The sequence below is a fragment of the Siphateles boraxobius genome, unplaced genomic scaffold (assembly GCF_051911475.1).
Source record: "Siphateles boraxobius isolate OS27281-9 unplaced genomic scaffold, OSU_SipBor_1 2, whole genome shotgun sequence".
In the NCBI taxonomy this organism is placed as follows: Eukaryota; Metazoa; Chordata; class Actinopteri; order Cypriniformes; family Leuciscidae; genus Siphateles; species Siphateles boraxobius.
The window spans coordinates 1,160,233-1,178,638 of record NW_027508810.1 but is presented as its reverse complement, the minus strand read 5'-3'; the positions used below and the strand labels follow the sequence as shown (position 1 = coordinate 1,178,638).

The window sequence follows — 18,406 nt, the reverse complement described above, 5'->3', positions numbered from 1 at the left end:
TTATACTTATTTATAAGTATTTCTATTTTATAAGTATATGTATAAAGACTCATTAAGACGTACTGCATTATTATTTTTATAATTACTTATAAGTCACGCATTTAGTTTTTCAATGTGTACAGTATGCTCCATTATACACTGATTTATAAGTATTAATTAGTCAGTCGTATGGTTCCATGAATGTATTTAGAAAGATGCAGCCTACATTGCTATAATGTTATTATATTATGGTTACAATGCCTTTTTAGTAATTAAGATTTATTTCTGTTAAATAAGTGAATATATTGTTATCAATAGCCTTGATCTTATAAATACTTATTGTGAGTGAAAGTCTCTATGCATCACTGATGGCTCCAAGTAAAGTGAAAACATAGGATGCAATTTTCTGAAAGCAAATGTTAAGAAATCATGAAGATGTGTTCATTATACATTCATTTTTTTACGTTAACATTTTATTTTACATTGTCCTTGTTACATATATTACATGTACTTACCATAGTTACAGTAAATTATGCATAATTGCAACTAACCCTCAACCAAACCCTAATCCTACCCTAACCCTGTAGTAAGTTCATGTAGTTAATTATTATTACTCAGTCCTTAAATGTATAATTACACTGTAACAATGACACCTCAAAATAAATGGTAACATGTTTTACTTGTAAATGTAACTAATTAACAATAATTCCTGTAATAATGAAAAAACCCTGATATCATTAATACAAATAGTTGAGTTAAAAAAACACCTTGGTAACACTTTATATTAACTACACGCTATTCATCATTAGTTAAGCATTATTGAACAGTTAATTCATCATTTATAAAGCATTAATAGACATTCATAAGCCGTTTATAAATAACGCTATCAATGCTTTACTTTTTATTTAAAAGCAAATCTATAATGTGTTTAATAACTGTATTTTCATACTTTATTGATGACATTAATAAGCAGTTTATAAATACAGCTATAAATGTTTTTTCTGGATTTATAAGCATATCTATAACTGTATTTTCATACTTTATTAATGATCAATTTATCATTTCTAAATGAAGTATTGCATTATTTACAAACCAGTTATTTAAGAGTTGTCAGTGGTTCATAAGATCAATTAGAAAGTGTAAGTAAATGATTTATATACTATTTAAATATATATTCCTACATCTTAAATATTTCTATGTTCTGTAAAAATAATGACGCAAATACCAGTAAATGAATCAGTGCAAATCTTAGTAAATCACCTTGTGTGATTCATTTAAATTCTCTCCTCCAATGAAATTAGTGTCTGAAAGGGAAGCTCCTGCAAATGCATATAAGATCAGCCGCAAGAATAATCTTGTACACGCCTGTTCAGCGCTAATTTTACACCGCGTGTCTTTCCTGACAGTAGTTTTTTAACGCTAAAAGAGGGTTTGCACTGGTGCAAGCTATAAGTAAATCTGGCCCTTACTATCATGATACATGCCTGCCGAATCCATAATGTGGTCAATTATAATATATCATGCTCACTTTACGACTTAAAATAGTGTAGAAAATTCAAAAAAATATTTGTTACAGAATGCTGAAGACATTTACAATTTATTATTAATTCCGTGTATATAGAGGTCTATTGTAGAATGTATATTTTGGTGGGGCTCTGCCTCACCTGCCCTTACAGACGAGTAAAAATCTTACTGTGAAATCTATATTTTAAGTAGATACTTAGGCCAGGCAGGGTTTTCAACAAAAAAGAAGCAGAGGAGAAACTTTCTCCCCAGTAGATGAACAGTATTTGTGTATATGTTTGAGAAGCATTCTCTGTCCTTAGAGTAGATCTTCCTTCATAATGCTGGAACAGTTGATCCATGGTGGGACAACAACTGTCCACTTGCCCTGAAGACATCCTCCCTCTCATTTGACAGATCTACCCCGACTCCAGCAATGCTGGACACCACCATTCTGACGGCAGACCCAGGCAGAAGTTGCTTTTTTTGGCTTTAGATTGCGAGTGGCAGAATGACCTGACAAAACGCCTCCAGTGGACCGATGCTCTGGCTAATGAGAACAGTGCTGGGCCAAGACCATACCATGGACTGTCAAGGGCATCTGTCAGAGAAAGTCATACATGACTTCACAATTTCATGTATAAGCGAGAGAGAGAAATAAAGGCAGAACAAGTTGAGTCTTTCATCTTTCAACCTGTCATTACATATGCTCTTTGCAGCTGAGAGTTTGATCGTAGTACAAGCTGTGCTGTCCTGCCGACTGACAGTGAAGGAAAATCTTGCCACTCATGAGAGATTAAGAGTTTGTCAAACATTTTTAAAAATCACACTTTTCACACCACAAATAATGTGTGTTCCTGTAGCGCTGGCAGAGCATGGCACTGGCAATGCCTCAGGTTTGATTTCCAGGAAACACGCAAGCTAACAAAAATATTTAGCTTCATATTACTTGAAATAAACAGCAAAGCTATACCGCACAAAGTCTTGCTCAGATTCGCCCCTGCAGGTGGATACTGTAACTACACCATCTGGTTCCAAAAAGCAGATTTTGTCTTGTTCCAGTGTTGTCCTGGCATGGAGTCATTTGGAGTTATTGCAGAATGAGGAGGGAAAATGGCCGTCACTCCACTGTTCCAGACCGGCTTTCAATGTGTGTGTGTTACTTGGTAACACAAAGCTTTATGCTTTGGATTCTTTTGGAACTATTTTTGTTAAATAGTAGCATTCTCATGTGTTTCTCACTTGTAGTTTGATTCTCTTGGTTCGACCAACAAAGAAAATGATACACTTAGTTCGGTAACACTTTACAATAAGGTTTTGTTAGTTAACATTAGTTAAAATACATTAGTTAACATTAACTAAGAATGAACAATAATTCTACAGCATTTATTAATCTTACTTATTGTTAGTCTCAACATTTACTAATACATTATTAGAATCAAAACTTGTATTTGTTAACATTAGTTAATGCATTGTGAACTAACGTGAACAAACAATGAACAGCTGGAGTTTTATTAACTAACATAAAGATTAATAAATACTGTAACAAATGTATTGCTCATTGTTAGTTCATGTTAGTTAATACATTAACTAATGTTAACTGATGAACCTTATTGTAAAGTGTTACCCTTAGTTCTGGTTCGCTTAGTGTTCACACTGTCATTGTTAACACCAGACCTAAAGATAATTGTTTTTTATTTTATTTTTTATGCTCATATGATGTAATTTTGCAGCAGAACTTACAGAACATCCAAATGCTGTGTGCTGGGCTACATACACTCGTTCTTTGCGTGTACATATGATGGTATTTTTAAGAGAACTCAAGAAAGGCTTGTAAAATGTCTACACCTTTATTGGCATTGATGTGTCCATGAAGAACCTTTACCATCCATTGAACATTTCTATAGTACAAAGGGTTCTTTATAGTGAAAAAAGTTAATTAGATTATATATAAAAAAATGATTCACTGAAAGGTTCTTTGGGGAACCAAAATTGGTTCTTCAATGCCATCACTGTGAAAATCACCAAGTATGCTTGAGAATTCTGTCCTTTTTATTCGTGGTCTGTTGCATATGTATATTTCATTCAAACCTAACCAGTTAATTTCGAAATGGTCCACTTGTTTGATGCGCACCAAGGTTGGAATGGCAGCATTTATACTTATTCAAATGAACAAGAGCACTAACAGAGCAATCGCACCACAGTTTGTTTTAATCGAACCAAACCTGCCAACCCTGCTGAAACATGCCAGTAGGTATACATGAGGTATGTTCAGATGCTGGTTGCTGGTTTTCTGGTCCCCAGCATGGGAAGCAGGAGCGCTGGAGAGTTTTGCTTAAGAACAGCGTGACTTTGCTGGTCCACCAGCTAGACCAGCATAAACCAGCATAAACCAGCATAGAACAACATGGAATTCATACTGGTTTATGCTGAATTTTTCAGGAAGGAAGTGTGAACACTCCCTTAAACGTTGAGAAGCTAACGTGAATAATATACAACCAAGCTTTGTTGTAACTTTTTTTTCTTTTCAAAAAGTAAAACAGCAGACTGCAAAGCGACGTGGCCAAATAACCCATCTGCTAGCAGGGTGTGTACGAAACTGGTGGGTCCCATAAAAAAGGGGCTAGGCACATGTAAAATCTTGGCAGAGGAGATGCACACCATTAGCCTAATGGCAGAATGAAAGATGGGCAACTTTGTGCAGACAGATAGACGAGATTAAAGGGCCTAGGAATGCAAATTCTTTCTTCAACAAAAATCAAGAAAAGTAAGCTCATGAAGAGAACAAAAACCTGCATTGGTCTCACTGTTCTATCGTGCTGCGAGGAGGAAGACATACTCAGCTTTAATTCAGCTGTGGCCATCAGAAAAGAAACACTGCACCCACGGTCTTTTCATGTTGCTGCTTTGGCTTTGAACTGCTCGTCTAAATGTACCTGCGACTTCAAGCCTTGAATGGCATAATGGGAAAACAGAAGTAATTAGGGAGCTACCACCATCCCCTCCCCTTTCACCCCAACCATACTTCAAAGTAGCACATCTGTCATAGTCCTGGGCAAGAAAATGTATCGAACATCCAAAGCCCTGCCTGGGGGATTAGCATGCTCAAATATTGTTTAGCTAGTGTCACTAATTAATTTAACAGAATGGCTTCAAAATCACTTTAACGTGCAAAGTTGTAAGTCACAGTAATGCAGGGAAGAAGGAATAAACTTCTGAAGACTGATGTTCTGAAATTAATTGAAGTGTGAAATTTCTGTGCATCACCAAAACAGAACTGCTAAATTAATTTTCAAACCAAAATATTTGCAAATAGGCTTTCTAGACACATCCTCATTCTGCCATTGGTCAGTCAAAAATGTGGCTCCACCCCAAACTCATGCCACTGGATGCACTACAGGGTCACAGGCTGCATCCGAAATCTCATATTTCCCTACTATATAGTAAACGAAAAACAGTAAGAGACAAAAGAAGTATGTCTGAATTCACGGTAGTTATGACATTTTGATTAAAGGTTATCATAGATGAATCATTCCATAGGGTCAGTTTTGATTTGATGCTGACTTTAAGAAAAAGGGAAAAAAATAGCACAAAAAAATTAAATACTACAGCTTTAATTACTTGTGCAGTAAACCAAGTGTAGTTTATTACCCCATAGAACATATACAAAAATAAAAAATGACTTGACTTGGCAAACAAGAGACTCGCCGACAGCAGTGTGACACAAACAAAAGCTAGACAAGGCACTAAGGAAACACGAGGGCTATAATGCTGCGTTCACGCCATGCCGTAGTTACCGTAATTTCGAGATGACATCATGTGATGTTCTACTCAAAACTGTTCATGTTATTATATTAATAATGATATGGAGTGAATGCACCTTAAATACACAAAGGCTGCATCCGAAATTGTATACTTCCCTACTATATAGCAGGCAAAACAGCATGAGACAAAATAAGTATACCCGAATTCACGGTAATCCAAAAAGAGTAGGAAAAAAGTACCACAACAAAGCAACACAACTGACGCTGGTAGGTCATGTGATAATTGACAACAAGGCATTGTTGTACGTTCAGATTACATTCATAATACAAACTCACAACTATAGAACATACTATTTATTCAAAATAAGTGCCTACTCAAGAGAGTATGTGATTTCGGACGCAGCCAATAACTAATGCCTAACAAGACACACCTGAGTGCAATCAAGATGATAAACCACTGACAAGATAGAACGGAGAATCACCTGACAAGAAAAACCAATGAAAACATAACACATGAAACAAAGGAACCACTTGAGGGAAACAGGGAATCACATGACATGCACATTAACCAAAACCCAAACAGACATGACAGAGAAATGCCTATTTTTTTCCCTGCAAAATACCACAAGTGTAGCTAGGCTAATTGACTAAACAAAACTCAAATGGACTTTGACTCAGTCAAACGTACCGGAGGCTATTAGCTCTGTCTTATCACAAGCAGTGCTGGCCCAGACATGATAAGCAAAACATTTTTGCAAAATAAAAAATGCACATCTCATAAAATTCCAATCTCAGTGATCCTGTCCTTATTTACTCGGAGCAGAACAAGGCATAACAAGGCACAGCAATTTGATATCAGTTTGGCGGTATTGATCCCATCACAGAATGGCAATTTTATAAGCAGTGGTAGGACAACTTGATTCATATTCCAATCAAGAGAATGGATTCCGCCTCATGATTTAGCTACATGTCTAATTTCAAGCTAAAAGAGTTTTCTGAGGTAGTGCAGCTGTTAACAATGCCCTGCTACACAACGAGAAATCCAAATCAGTGAAATAGCATTCAGAGTTAGTTTTAAATTCTCAGAGAAGTTCATCATTTTTGGAGGGTAAAAATCTCTCTTTATCTGACGTGTAAACGCATTTTTAGTAAACAAATCCACAGAAAACCACAGTTGAAACCCAAAAGCACTGCACAAAAACTACGAGGTACAAAAGCGAAACCATGTCCCAAATGCACATCAGTGGGCTGGGAGGAAAATTCATGCGTCTTGGCAGATATATCCACCATGAGTAGCACAAAACAAAGCAAAACATTTTTCCGTAGCTCCGCTGCAAAACTGAGGCTTGCCTAAGACTCAAATTGGCAGCAAATAAACAAAGGATTAGATTCACCATGGCAAAACAAACACAAACTTGTGACTGGCCAAAACACGAGAAGATAAAATCTAAGACAAAATGTAAATATTTGCAATTGCAACAGATGTGGTCTATTAAGTGCAATATGTTAAAATCTCAAATATGCTGCATTCTGCAAATATAAAGACGTTCCGCTCTCCCGGAAATAATGTATGCTGTCTGGGAAGATTCATATCTCATTACCGGGAGGAGTGACAGAATGCAGAATGTACTCGGGTACTGAATTAATGCAAACAAAACATGCTTAAATGTGCTGTTTGCTTTGCCGCCGCAGTTGCCATATTGTGCATACTGTCTTCACAGTACACTTCACAGTACACATCACAGCTGATTCCCTATGGCAAATATGGCTCTTATCTCGGGCTCTAGCAATCTCTGTACTTTGTTGTGCTCAACGTACTTCAGTGACTCAGAAATCTGTCTCCGTCAATAGGCGGTAGAGGTGAAATGTCATTTTGAGTCTATTTATTCTATTATTTTTGTGAGCCCTGCATTTCTGCCAGAACATTTTGCAGCGGATGGCCATTTCGTTGTGCTTGTGTGGCAGACAGTTCTGACAGTGCTGTGTTTGGTGTGCAAGCAGCTCTATTTGACCATTACGTTGCTGGTTCAAAAGTATATTTTTCTGTACATGTATAATTACACTGTCACAAGGACACCTTAATACAATTTGTAAAATAAGATACAAGAGAGGAATGTCTTGTCACAATGAATGCCAGTTTCTTTCCATGTCAATCTGTTTTAGAAGTTCAGGTTTCACTAAAAAAAAAAAAAAAAAAAAAAACTATAATATACATTGCCCAGCCAAAATAAAATAAAAAAGTGGCAGTTTGGATTTAAATGGGCAAATGCTCAAGTCTATGACTGGATCATTATTGCAGTGATTATTATGTTTCTAGCATGTTATATGTTTGGCAACAGTTCTTCTAACCCTAATTGATGGAGTGTGTAGCTTTTCTTTTCTTAAACAACCATGTAGGAAGAAACATCATGGCCATATTCCAGGATGACAATGTCAAGATTCATCAGGCTCAGACTGTGAAAGAATGGTTGTGAGGAACATGAAGAATAATTTTCACACATGAAGTCCTGAGCTTAAATTCATTGCATGTCTTTGGGATGTGCTGTAGGAGACTTTACAGAGTGCTGGGCACTTGCACTGACAATCCAAGATCTTGACCAAAAATTGATGAACCTCTTGATGGAAATAAATGTTGTGATGTTATTTCCATTAAAAAGGTGCATAAGTTTTTGGTCAAGATCGTGTATTGACGATGCTATATATTCCACCAATTAGGGTTAGAAGAACTGTTGCCAAACATATAACAAGCTAGAAACATAAGATTCACTCCAATAATGATTCAATCATAGACTCTTAAGCATTTGTCTATTTAAATCCAAACAGACACTTTTATGGCTGGGCAGTGTGTATGCCACTTTCAAAAAACTTAAATCTCCTTTCTTCCTTATTCTGATGCTCAGTTTGAACTTCAGCAGACAGTCATGATCATGTCTACATGCATAGATGCATTGAGTTGCTGCCATGTGATTGTCTGATTAGATATTTGCATTATCATGCAGTTGAACTGGTGTACCTAATAAAGTGGACGGTGAGTATATATATATATATATATATATATATATATATCGTGTTTTTTTTTTTTTTTTTTTTTTTTCTAACGAGAATTTGGGGAGAAATACATTATCTGTCATGAAAATGAAATAACAGTCATAATATCAAAATATCAAGGGTACTAAAAATGTACTTTCTATATATTACATAATCATTTTACTATGCACAATAATTTTATTTTGGTTTTGTGGTGAAACATGACCTATCCCAGAATGATATTTCTTCTAGGATACAGAAACTGGAAATCTCATCAAAACGCCCCCAGACTATATATAACTTCAACATCATTAGAAACAAAAACAATTGTACAGCCAACAATGTAATCTCAGAGTACAATCAACTAGAAACAATTTGAGAAGCAGTGTCATTACTTTGCTCAGTCATTCATAAACATTGGTTTGCTTCATTGTCACTTTGTAAACAGCAATTACCTAAATGATTGATTGATAACCTGACAGCAATGCAGTTGAACAACAAAATTGCTTTTCAATGCCAGTACTCATATCAGATAGACAAAAAATAATAATTGATAAAACCAAAAACAACAACTTGCTAAGCGACTACTTCCCAGGCATTACTTTTCCACTTTGATTGTCCAAGTGTATTGAATTTACAGTAAAGAGAAGCTCTCTGGAGCGACATCTGATCAACCGAATAGGCAGAAAGACGCTGATAAGGTCTTGTTTACTTGAATCCAAGCTAGTAACAAGGAAAGAACAAATGATTTTGTGTTGAAAGTTTGTTTGCGTTCCAGGCCTGCTGTGAATGTGGGCTGCTGGGCTGCTGTTCCTAATGAAGGTTTACAGGGAGAGACATGTGACGCTACTCCAGCCTTGGAGGAACATCGCTTCCCTTAAATAGATTCACCTTAAAAGACATCTACTCCCTTGTGACGAAATTAAATTAATATGCGCTGATTTTATATAGAGCAACCAGCACGAAAAGCAAGGCGAAAAATGAAATATTGAAACATGTTTCATGGAGTCTAAAGAAATGTTACACTGATTCGCTATTCGTAAAGCTTTATGTCTCACTTTGGATCTTTATTACACATATTTCCAATTCAGTAAAGACAAGTGAACCAAGAAATCATACTAGGAACCTATTATGCATGATACTAGATAAGGCATTTTTTGAGAAGAATAGATGCTGAATACATTGCAAGCTTCTGCTCCTCATGTGAAGGCAAGAGCAAATATAATTTACACTGATAATTAGTTAAAGCAAGCATTACTGCTGCTCATATAACACGAGCTCCTACTAGCTTTCCACCTAGTAACCACCCAGAACACCCTAGCAACTGCATACTAATGCGTTTTTCTTTGGAAAATGTTCAAATCTAGTTGCCATTGCACTAATTCAGTTGATTATGACACATTTTGGAAGCAGCATTTAAACTTTTCCCATCCATAAAGGGCCATTTCCTCCGTGCTTCCTCTGTGCATTTTTGATTTGCTGTTAAACAAATCTCCACAAGGGTAAAGGGAAAACACTTAGAAACGACTGTGACAACTTTAGCACATGGTGTCATCTAAACATACTCAGCGCTGCAACGATATAAGATTTTATTCAGCGTGCTTCAGATCTTTCATGCCGCTTTTGAAATGCAAAACGAAAAGTGTAGCTGTCACGTTTGAGGAGTAATGGAAACACTTCTTCACTTTGCAGTTTCTCAGTGGTTGTAGAAAATCATTTGGGTAACACTTTATTTTGATGGTCCACTTTACACATTCTTCTAACTGTAAGTAATTTTGCAACTACATATAAACTATCAGTCAATAGAGTGTTAGTCTGTCTGCTTAAAGGGAACCTATTATGCCCCTTTTTACAAGATGTAATGTTAGTCTCAGGTGTCCTCAGAATGTGTCTGTGAAGTTTCAGGTTAAAATACCCCACAGATCATTTATTATGCCATGTAAATGCCCAGTTTTGAGTGGGAAGGAAAAACATGGTGTTTTCGTGCTTGTCTCTTTAAATGCAAATGAGCTGCTGCTCCCCACCCCTATTTCCAGAAGAGGGCGGAGCCTGTACAGCTCATGCCTCGGATACTCCACGCCAAACACTAAACATCTGTTTGGTTTTGATTATCATTTCGATTGCGGTTCTGTGCGGTCATGTGACATTGCAGTTCTTCATCATCATAAGAGTTTATTATCTGTATGTGTTTTTTAGCCATATCAGTCTCAACTTCTGATATATGGATTTCTGAGCGCTGAAGCGAGTATTAAACTAAGTTTTCTTCAACGTCTTATTGTGCTTAAACTATCAAATATACACAAGGTTATTTCAAAAACATACAAAGTTCACATAAACACAGTCGGTTGTGTCTGTGAACGTAAAGAGCAAGGAAAGAAATCGCATGTGTATATTAGATCTGTGTATTAAAGTGACAGCAGAGTAATATACATGACATACTGCTATATACTGTATGCTGTTAATAAGAATCAAACAACAAAAGAAAAACAGAAAATCACTCACTGCTCTTGATTGAATAACTTTAGTAGCTTTAATAAGAAGACATTTCTTACTTGAATGCTGCTGTTAAATGCTCTGGCGAGGAGATAAACATGGCAGACTGTGTTCAGCTCACTGAGGGCGGGGTCTATGCTAATAGAGCGGAGTCTGTCAGCAGTCATGGGCGGGGCCTGAGCAATGTGACGTCACATTGAAAAGAATCTGCAAACACTTATTCTGAGAGACTGCTTATGATTTATGGGGATTAAAAAAGGAGTGGGTGGATTTTTACCATAATAGGGTGGTTGTGTACACGCACTGCCAACACACATTTATGTTCAAACACCATGTAAAAGTGAATTTTGCTCAATACAGTAGGTCCCCTATAACATCTGCTAACTTTTTATTTTGATGCTACCTAACAGACATTCTACTGACTATCAGTCACTTTGCAACTACGTCAACTTATTCTAACCCGAACCCTAACACCTAACAGTCTACTAATACTCTTATTTGAGGTAGCTGACATGTACTGTAGATACAAAGTTACTTATAGTTAGTAGGAATGTCTAAAGGGAAATGTAAAAATAAGCTGTAACCATCAGTTGTTCTAACATTAAATAAGAATTTGTGTTACATTTTTTCCATATAAAATGTCATCATGGATACCTCTAATTAAGAGCGCTGACATTTACAAAAACACAACTACCAACATATACAGTGGCTACAGGGCATGTGCTTTTGTATGAGGCTAATAATCATTATCCAAACAAAGTCAATGATTATCCAATAGGTCAACTGTTGAGATGAACTTTTCATGGCATATGTAAAAGTGATTTTTTTTTGGTGAAAAAGTAAGATGCTGTGCTGCATCAATTGATATTCAGTCAAACACAAAACAATGGCAGCCTAAAAAAAGAGAACATCTAAATTATTTGGCTTTAAGTCATTGCTAAATCAACCAAAATACATTCATTTATAACAACACTCAAACTCATCTTTAGGCATTTTTTCCCAATTTTTTTTATTTATTTTGTAAAATCAAAATGGCAGCTAACACCTTTACATGTTTGAAAATGACACTGCCATTTGCATCAGACATTATAGACCGTCTTGAATCATTTTCTAGATGCTTTGGAAGGGATTCTCTAAGGACTACTGTGCCCCTCGATTTATTAGGATTGCTAAAATCCATCTTCCTTCTCCCCCAACACTTTGCATCTTCAATGCAGAGACATGTACTGTTGCTAGAACAATGTAATCTATTATTTATTCACTCATTCTCTTAACGCCTGTGCTCTTATCAGTGCAGACACCTCATTAGTACGTGATCGCCGCCCAGCACACCATAACGCAGAGATTTGCGCCTCCTTTACAACAAACCCACCCCACCTTGACACTTGGGTTTGATTGGCTGCCTATGTGTAGATCCCAATGGCAGTCAGTGCAGTGAAGCAATATGAGGTCTGTTTGTTAATGAGACCACACTGCAGAGGTTGAGGAGCGCTTTAGAAATCCACACGGCTGCTGAGGCTACCACATCACAACAGCACTGAAGTCAACACATGAGTAAAGAAACTGCTGGACTATATGTGAGTATATGTGCTCAGACAAGTAAAAATGTTACATATATACAGTACATTCACAGTATAAGGGCTTGCTGGATATCATGGCCAGTTGTCAGACAGCAGACAGCTGTATATCTTATATTTAGTTTGCCCAAATTTTTTTATTCTGTCATCATTTCTATAGCTTACATACTATGAGCCAAAAATGAAAATGATGTCATCATTCACTAACCCTCAAGTTGTTCCAAACCTGTATGAATTTAAACACAATTTAAGGTATTTTAAAGAATGTCAGTAACCAAACAGTTGATGGACCCATATTATTTTTGTTCCATACTATTAAAGTCAATGGGGTCCAACTGTTTGGTTTCCGACATTCTTCAAAATATCATCTTTTGTGTTCAGTAAAAGAAAGAAATTCATACAGGTTTGAAACAACTTGAGGGTGAGTAAGTGATGACAAAATTTTCATTTTTGGGTGAACTGTTCCTTTAAAGTTCATTTACTACAAAGTGTGATTTTGGTCAATCTGACATCTGTAGATTGTCTGTTAACAAAAAAAAATTTACAACAAAAAAACATTTCCTTAAAAATGGGTTGTGTATATATTGGGCAACATTATAAATCAGCTCATTTTTCAATTGCCAATATACAATTGTCTGCCAGTGTATAGCTATTTCCAAATGTATTAGCCAACGGAAATTTCACCTGTAACGGTGGCCATTTGTCCTCATTTTAAGATCATCACACTTTTAAATTTCACCCAATGGTATATAATTAATAAATATATGAATAAATATGTAGGCTAATATTAAGTTTCATGTTTTCCAACAGTTCATATCTCTATATTAAATATATTTTATATTTAAAAACTTAATTGTGTAACATTATTTATGTGGCTGTAATTGCTCTGTAAATGCATTCATAGTTAAACAGTCTGTGTAAATACATCTAAATATCATCCCTTTATTTTCCGTTTTTATCCTGGCTTCATTAAATCCAGCAAAGTGTTTCCTTTTTGGTGTTATAGAAACGCCCATCCTATTTCACTTAGAGTCAGTTCCAAAAACTACCAACCACTTTGCCAGTGGATAATTCGGTGCATACTATCTATCTATCTATCTATCTATCTATCTATCTATCTATCTATCTATCTATCTATCTATCTATCTATCTATCTATCTATCTATCTATCTATCTATCTATCTATCTATATATCTATCTATCTATCTATCTATCTATCTATTCTTAACTAGATATCAATATTGGTCGACAACTATTTAAGCAAAAAAGTTGAATAGTGAGTGTTTAAAGTCTGGTAGGAAATATTCAAGTCTCAAATAACAAAATATTTAGTTTCTGTCTCTCCAACAATTCCATGAAAATCTCAGGTTGTGTAATCTTTCATGCCATTTTTCTAACACCTATCTGTACTTCTACAGTGCTGGGGTTATTCAGCGTTGCCAAGGGAACTTGCTTTTGAATTCAAAGTGATTTTGACTCAGAAATACCGACAGACTGTGCCCACAAAGCACTTCTATCACCGAATGCTCATCCTCTTATTGCAACACTTTCACTTAAAAATCAGACTGGACAAGCATGGATGCCGCAAAAGAACGGTCATAATTACAAAGTGATTCGATCACAAAAACATCAAAGGAGAAACACAAAACGACTTGTCATGTACTAAGCAAGCGTAACGGTGAAGCCATCCATGGCAACTGAAGGGAAAAGCAAGAATTTTGATAAATATTAGAAGTTTCTGTTCTGTTCCATTCTGTTGCTTATATGGACCTGAAACTATGAAATCCTCTCCCACGGTCCCTCCGTGAACTCTCCACCCTATCCCAACTCAAAACCCCGGTCAAAACACATCTCGGAGCGTTATAACACTCTGGCTTCTGAATCTAACCCTGTCTGTTCTGTTCTTGAATTTTTGTTTTGCTCTTATATTGTCTGTCACTGTATGCCTCGCTTTTATTATGCTTTGTGCTACTGTATATTATTATTATTATTATCATTATTAAGCTATTCAATCAGTACCAATTCATTTTATTTGTGCTCCACAGTGAGGCATGATGTTAGTTGGTTGTGCACTAACTGGATCATTACAGTAAAGATTATGAGATAATATATGGGGTAATAGAAACTCTTCACTACAGAACACCCTATTAAATACAGTGGTTCTCCACTAGTTCTAATGCTGCATTGAGCTGAAATCTATCAAATAGTGACTGGTTTATTACCAATTCAAGGATGATAATTAACACCGAATTTCCACCGATGGACAATTATTCCTCCGTCTCGTTCAGTCAGTGATATGAAGCAGCGTTGAAGCAATAAAGCTCATAGTACTCACATGCATGAGTGACAGAGAAACTGTTGGATGACTCCAGGTTATCTACGTTGTAATTGAGATGGAAGGGTTTCTCAGTCGTGTTCTGGTTGGTGTTGTAGAGCTGCACAGCGAATCTGAAAGCGCTGTGTTCTTGCACGGTGGAGCGCATGAAGAGCCCACCTTTATGAAGACCAAACAGCAATGAATCAAAGATGATGCACAGATTTCATGCATACAAAGACTGTATGAATATAAAACAACTGGCTTAAATCAGCACTATAGAGTGTCAAATCTTTTTAGACACATTCATGGACTCGCATCCATTCATAGGAAAGAACTTTCTCTCAAGTTTATGAAAAGAGATTGATAGCTGACATGCATGCAGATTAATATAAACCTAAACATCGTTTTATTAGTTATGCCTATTGTGTTTGGTATCTTTTGTGATTATTCCTTAGATTGTATTAGAGGTGCACTTAATACATCAAGCAATACGTCTTCGTTTAACCCATATATACATATGCATACGCATATAGCCTACATCGAAACCAGACATCGACACACAAATAGCGATAAAAGAAGGCAAGCATATCCGGACGGACTCACCGATGTTGATCTGATTGGGAAAGCCAGCGAGAGATGTGCCGAATAGCCATAATAAAAAAAGCAGCGCGCTTTGAGCCATTTTCTCCCCTGCCTCAAAAAAAATCAAGCCTCATAAAACGAACTGTTCGAGGAGAATCATAAACGCAAAAATCCAGCCGTTAGTGAAGCGGAGCGACTCATGGAGAACAATTCTTCTGCATGTGGGGAGAGAGAGTGTGTGTGTGTGTGTGTGAGAGAGAGAGAGAGAGAGAGAGAGAGAGAGAGAGAGAGAGAGAGAGAGAGAGAGAGAGAGAGAGAGAGAGAGAGAGAGAGAGAGAGAGAGATGGAGAGGGACTGGTGCTGAAGATGGTCGAGGCGACTGAGAGCATCATATTTAGAGTGAGCGCGAGCGGCTCCTCCAATTGGACCAGCAGGGCGATATTGATCAAACTTGAACTGACGTTAAAGAAGCAGGAGATGTGGTAATACTTTCTATGAAGCCTGTATATAATTAATGCATTATCAAAATGCATTATAATACGATTTTTTTTCACGAATGACCGTAACCACATTTATAATGCATTATAAATAGGCTACTTAAACATTAATAAAATAAAGGAAATGCGTTTTAATAAGCATTATACACAATTTCAAAAACGTTGTAACCGCAAGGTTGATATTGGCTACCGTTGATATAGTCTACTCAGCGACTGATGCAAACTTTTAAAGAATATGATGTATTATGATGTAACCCATCTGGTTTTGGTCATGTGTTGCAGTATTATGTTGTACTGTTTAAAGATAAAACCATGACTAGGTAAGAAATGGAATACATTCTACCTGAGGTTATTCTCACTATAAGAATATGCATCATGATCGATGAAACTATCAAAAGGAAGCGGTGGAAAACCACCAGCCTCAATGTCATGAAAAATGACCTCAGCAGCTGCATGTCAAGGGTTCATGCAGTTTATTTAACACATGTAATTACATTAATTAAAAACACAACGTTTTGATGTATTAGGTGTGTTAATTTACTAACGCTCAATGTATTAATCAGTGACGCGACCAAAACTGCAGTTCTGCGCTCTCGCGAACTCAAACTTTGTTTCATTTAACTGCAGATCAAGTGTCACGTGGAAGGAAGACTGTATGGTATTGGTTTTGGGAGGCGATGACCCGTAACATGAAGCCCCTTAGCCTACATTTAGCTCCATCGATCGCTTTGTTAGGAATAGCGTCATTGAAAGCGATCAGATGTACAACGGCGTGAGATCATATTTGATTCGCACGCGTTATTCCGTTTAAATAAATAACACGGCGGTTTCAATAAGTGTTTCTAAAAGTTGAGCTGTGGACACGCCGTCTAAAACGCGCAAACCACAGCGACGCAACGCAACGGCCGTTTGACGCGTGTTTGCACATATCACTCGTTTCTTTCAACCCCAATTAAAACATGGCAGACGCGTACTGTGAACGTCACCTTAGGATAAACTACTAAACATAACAATCCCGAATTAAGTGAATGAACGAATGCATATGGACTCACCAGAGAGAGCCAGTTGTATATTGTTACGTTGACCCTTTTACACTGCAGCTATTATTGAGCAGGGCTGCTGTCCATGGTACTGAACATATTGTACTTTCAAATGAAATGTATATTACTTTGTATATTGTGAAACGTTTCCCTAGTTTATATATTACTGTGTTCAATAATTTGTATTTACTTGAGTGAGTGACTGCTGTGTAAGTCTGTGTAACTGCATGCAACGTTGCCCTGTCCCAACCAATACATAAAGAACTAATCATATATATACACGTTATATACGCTATATATACACATTCATATATAATATATAATTACAATATAATTTATACTCTATATACATTATTTGAGACTCTTTGAGATTTTTAACTTGCATTGCCTATCCTCTGTGTATTTTTGTCAGTCGGAAGAACAATTCAAGGATGACAGTTCCATTTATCATGGGCTGCAAAGCTCTACCAAAATTGAGTTTTTAATTGCACTGCAGACAGACAAGGCTTTAGCTATTGATACTAAAATTGGCTTGTGCCCCCAGTGCAGCATTGCAAAGGAAAACGTCATTGCACGTTCCCTTCAACAGCAGTTCTGCAATCAATATGCTCATCAAAATGAGTAATAAAGAAGATGTACTAGTTAATTTCAAAGCAGAGAAGTTAATTTCCCAACATTTCCTAAAATCATGTACAGTGTTACAAAATGGTTCAGTAAAACTAATAAACAAACTAACAAATAAAAAATATGTAGAGATTCTCTTGTCTGTGTGAAAACAAATCGTTTGAAGCCTCTGAACCTGGCTGGTTGTTTATTGAATGAGATGCATTTGACAGGTGAAATCTTGTCTGGTCATTAAGGTGAGGGTCCAGCACACACTCTTCCATACATTAATGTGTCACGTGGAGAAGTAAATGAGACCTCTGCATTGATTTTTCTGGGACTGTCATCATTGTCATCTACTTAATGAACACTTAGGTCATTCGCCTTACCATCCCCATAATATAAAAACTGATCCCATAATCATTAAAGGTTAGAATTTCATTGCTGCACTAAGGCAATAAAGACAATTGATTAGATTTGAAGATATATATAAATACATGTGTTTTATGAATTATTTACAGTCTAATGAAAAGAATTGGGAATCATAGAAGAAAAGTTCTGTCAACCAATGAAGAATACCTGTAATTATTCTAACTAGTGGGAAATGCTATTTTATAATGCTATTTTAAAGGTTCCTAATTTTTTTTTTGGAGGATTCCTACATTAGGTTTACATGCATTACCTCTTTTCTCACAGTGTCTGAAATGGTTCAATCAAGGATTCGGTTTCTCTTAACCCCTCCTTTCAAAGAGCCTGCTCTGCTCTGATTGGTCAGATGGCCCAGTCTGTTGTGATTGGTCTACTCTGCTCTGATTGGTCAAATGGCCTAGTCTGTCGTGATTGGTCTACTCTGCTCTGATTGGTCAGATGGCCTAGTCTGATGTGATTGGTCTACTCTGTTCTGATTGTTCAGATGACCAAGTCTGTTGCGATTGGTCTACTCAGCTCTGATTGGTCAGATATCCCAGTCTGTTGTGATTGGTCTACTCTGCTCTGATTGGTCAAATGGCCTAGTCTGTCGTGA

General features: G+C 36.6%; 1 protein-coding gene across 6 annotated transcripts in view; it reads right to left on the bottom strand.

The window, feature by feature from the left end:
* gria3b (glutamate receptor, ionotropic, AMPA 3b) overlaps window positions 1-15,700 on the bottom strand; it is a 207,017-nt gene extending 191,317 nt beyond the window's left edge. For 5 of the 6 annotated variants that reach the window (XR_013205823.1, XM_077235644.1, XM_077235641.1 and 2 more), the window contains exons 1-2: window positions 15,264-15,492; window positions 14,679-14,837 (exon numbers count right to left, since the gene is read on the bottom strand). Coding sequence is in view for 5 of the 6 variants with exons in the window: in XM_077235644.1 (XP_077091759.1) it covers window positions 14,679-14,837; window positions 15,264-15,342 (238 nt within the window). In the remaining variant the exon portion in view is untranslated. Of the gene's footprint in view, window positions 1-14,678; window positions 14,838-15,263 lie in introns of all 6 variants that reach the window. The other variant, XM_077235640.1, reaches the window with a different exon arrangement.
* Between the last annotated feature and the right edge of the window lie 2,706 nt (window positions 15,701-18,406).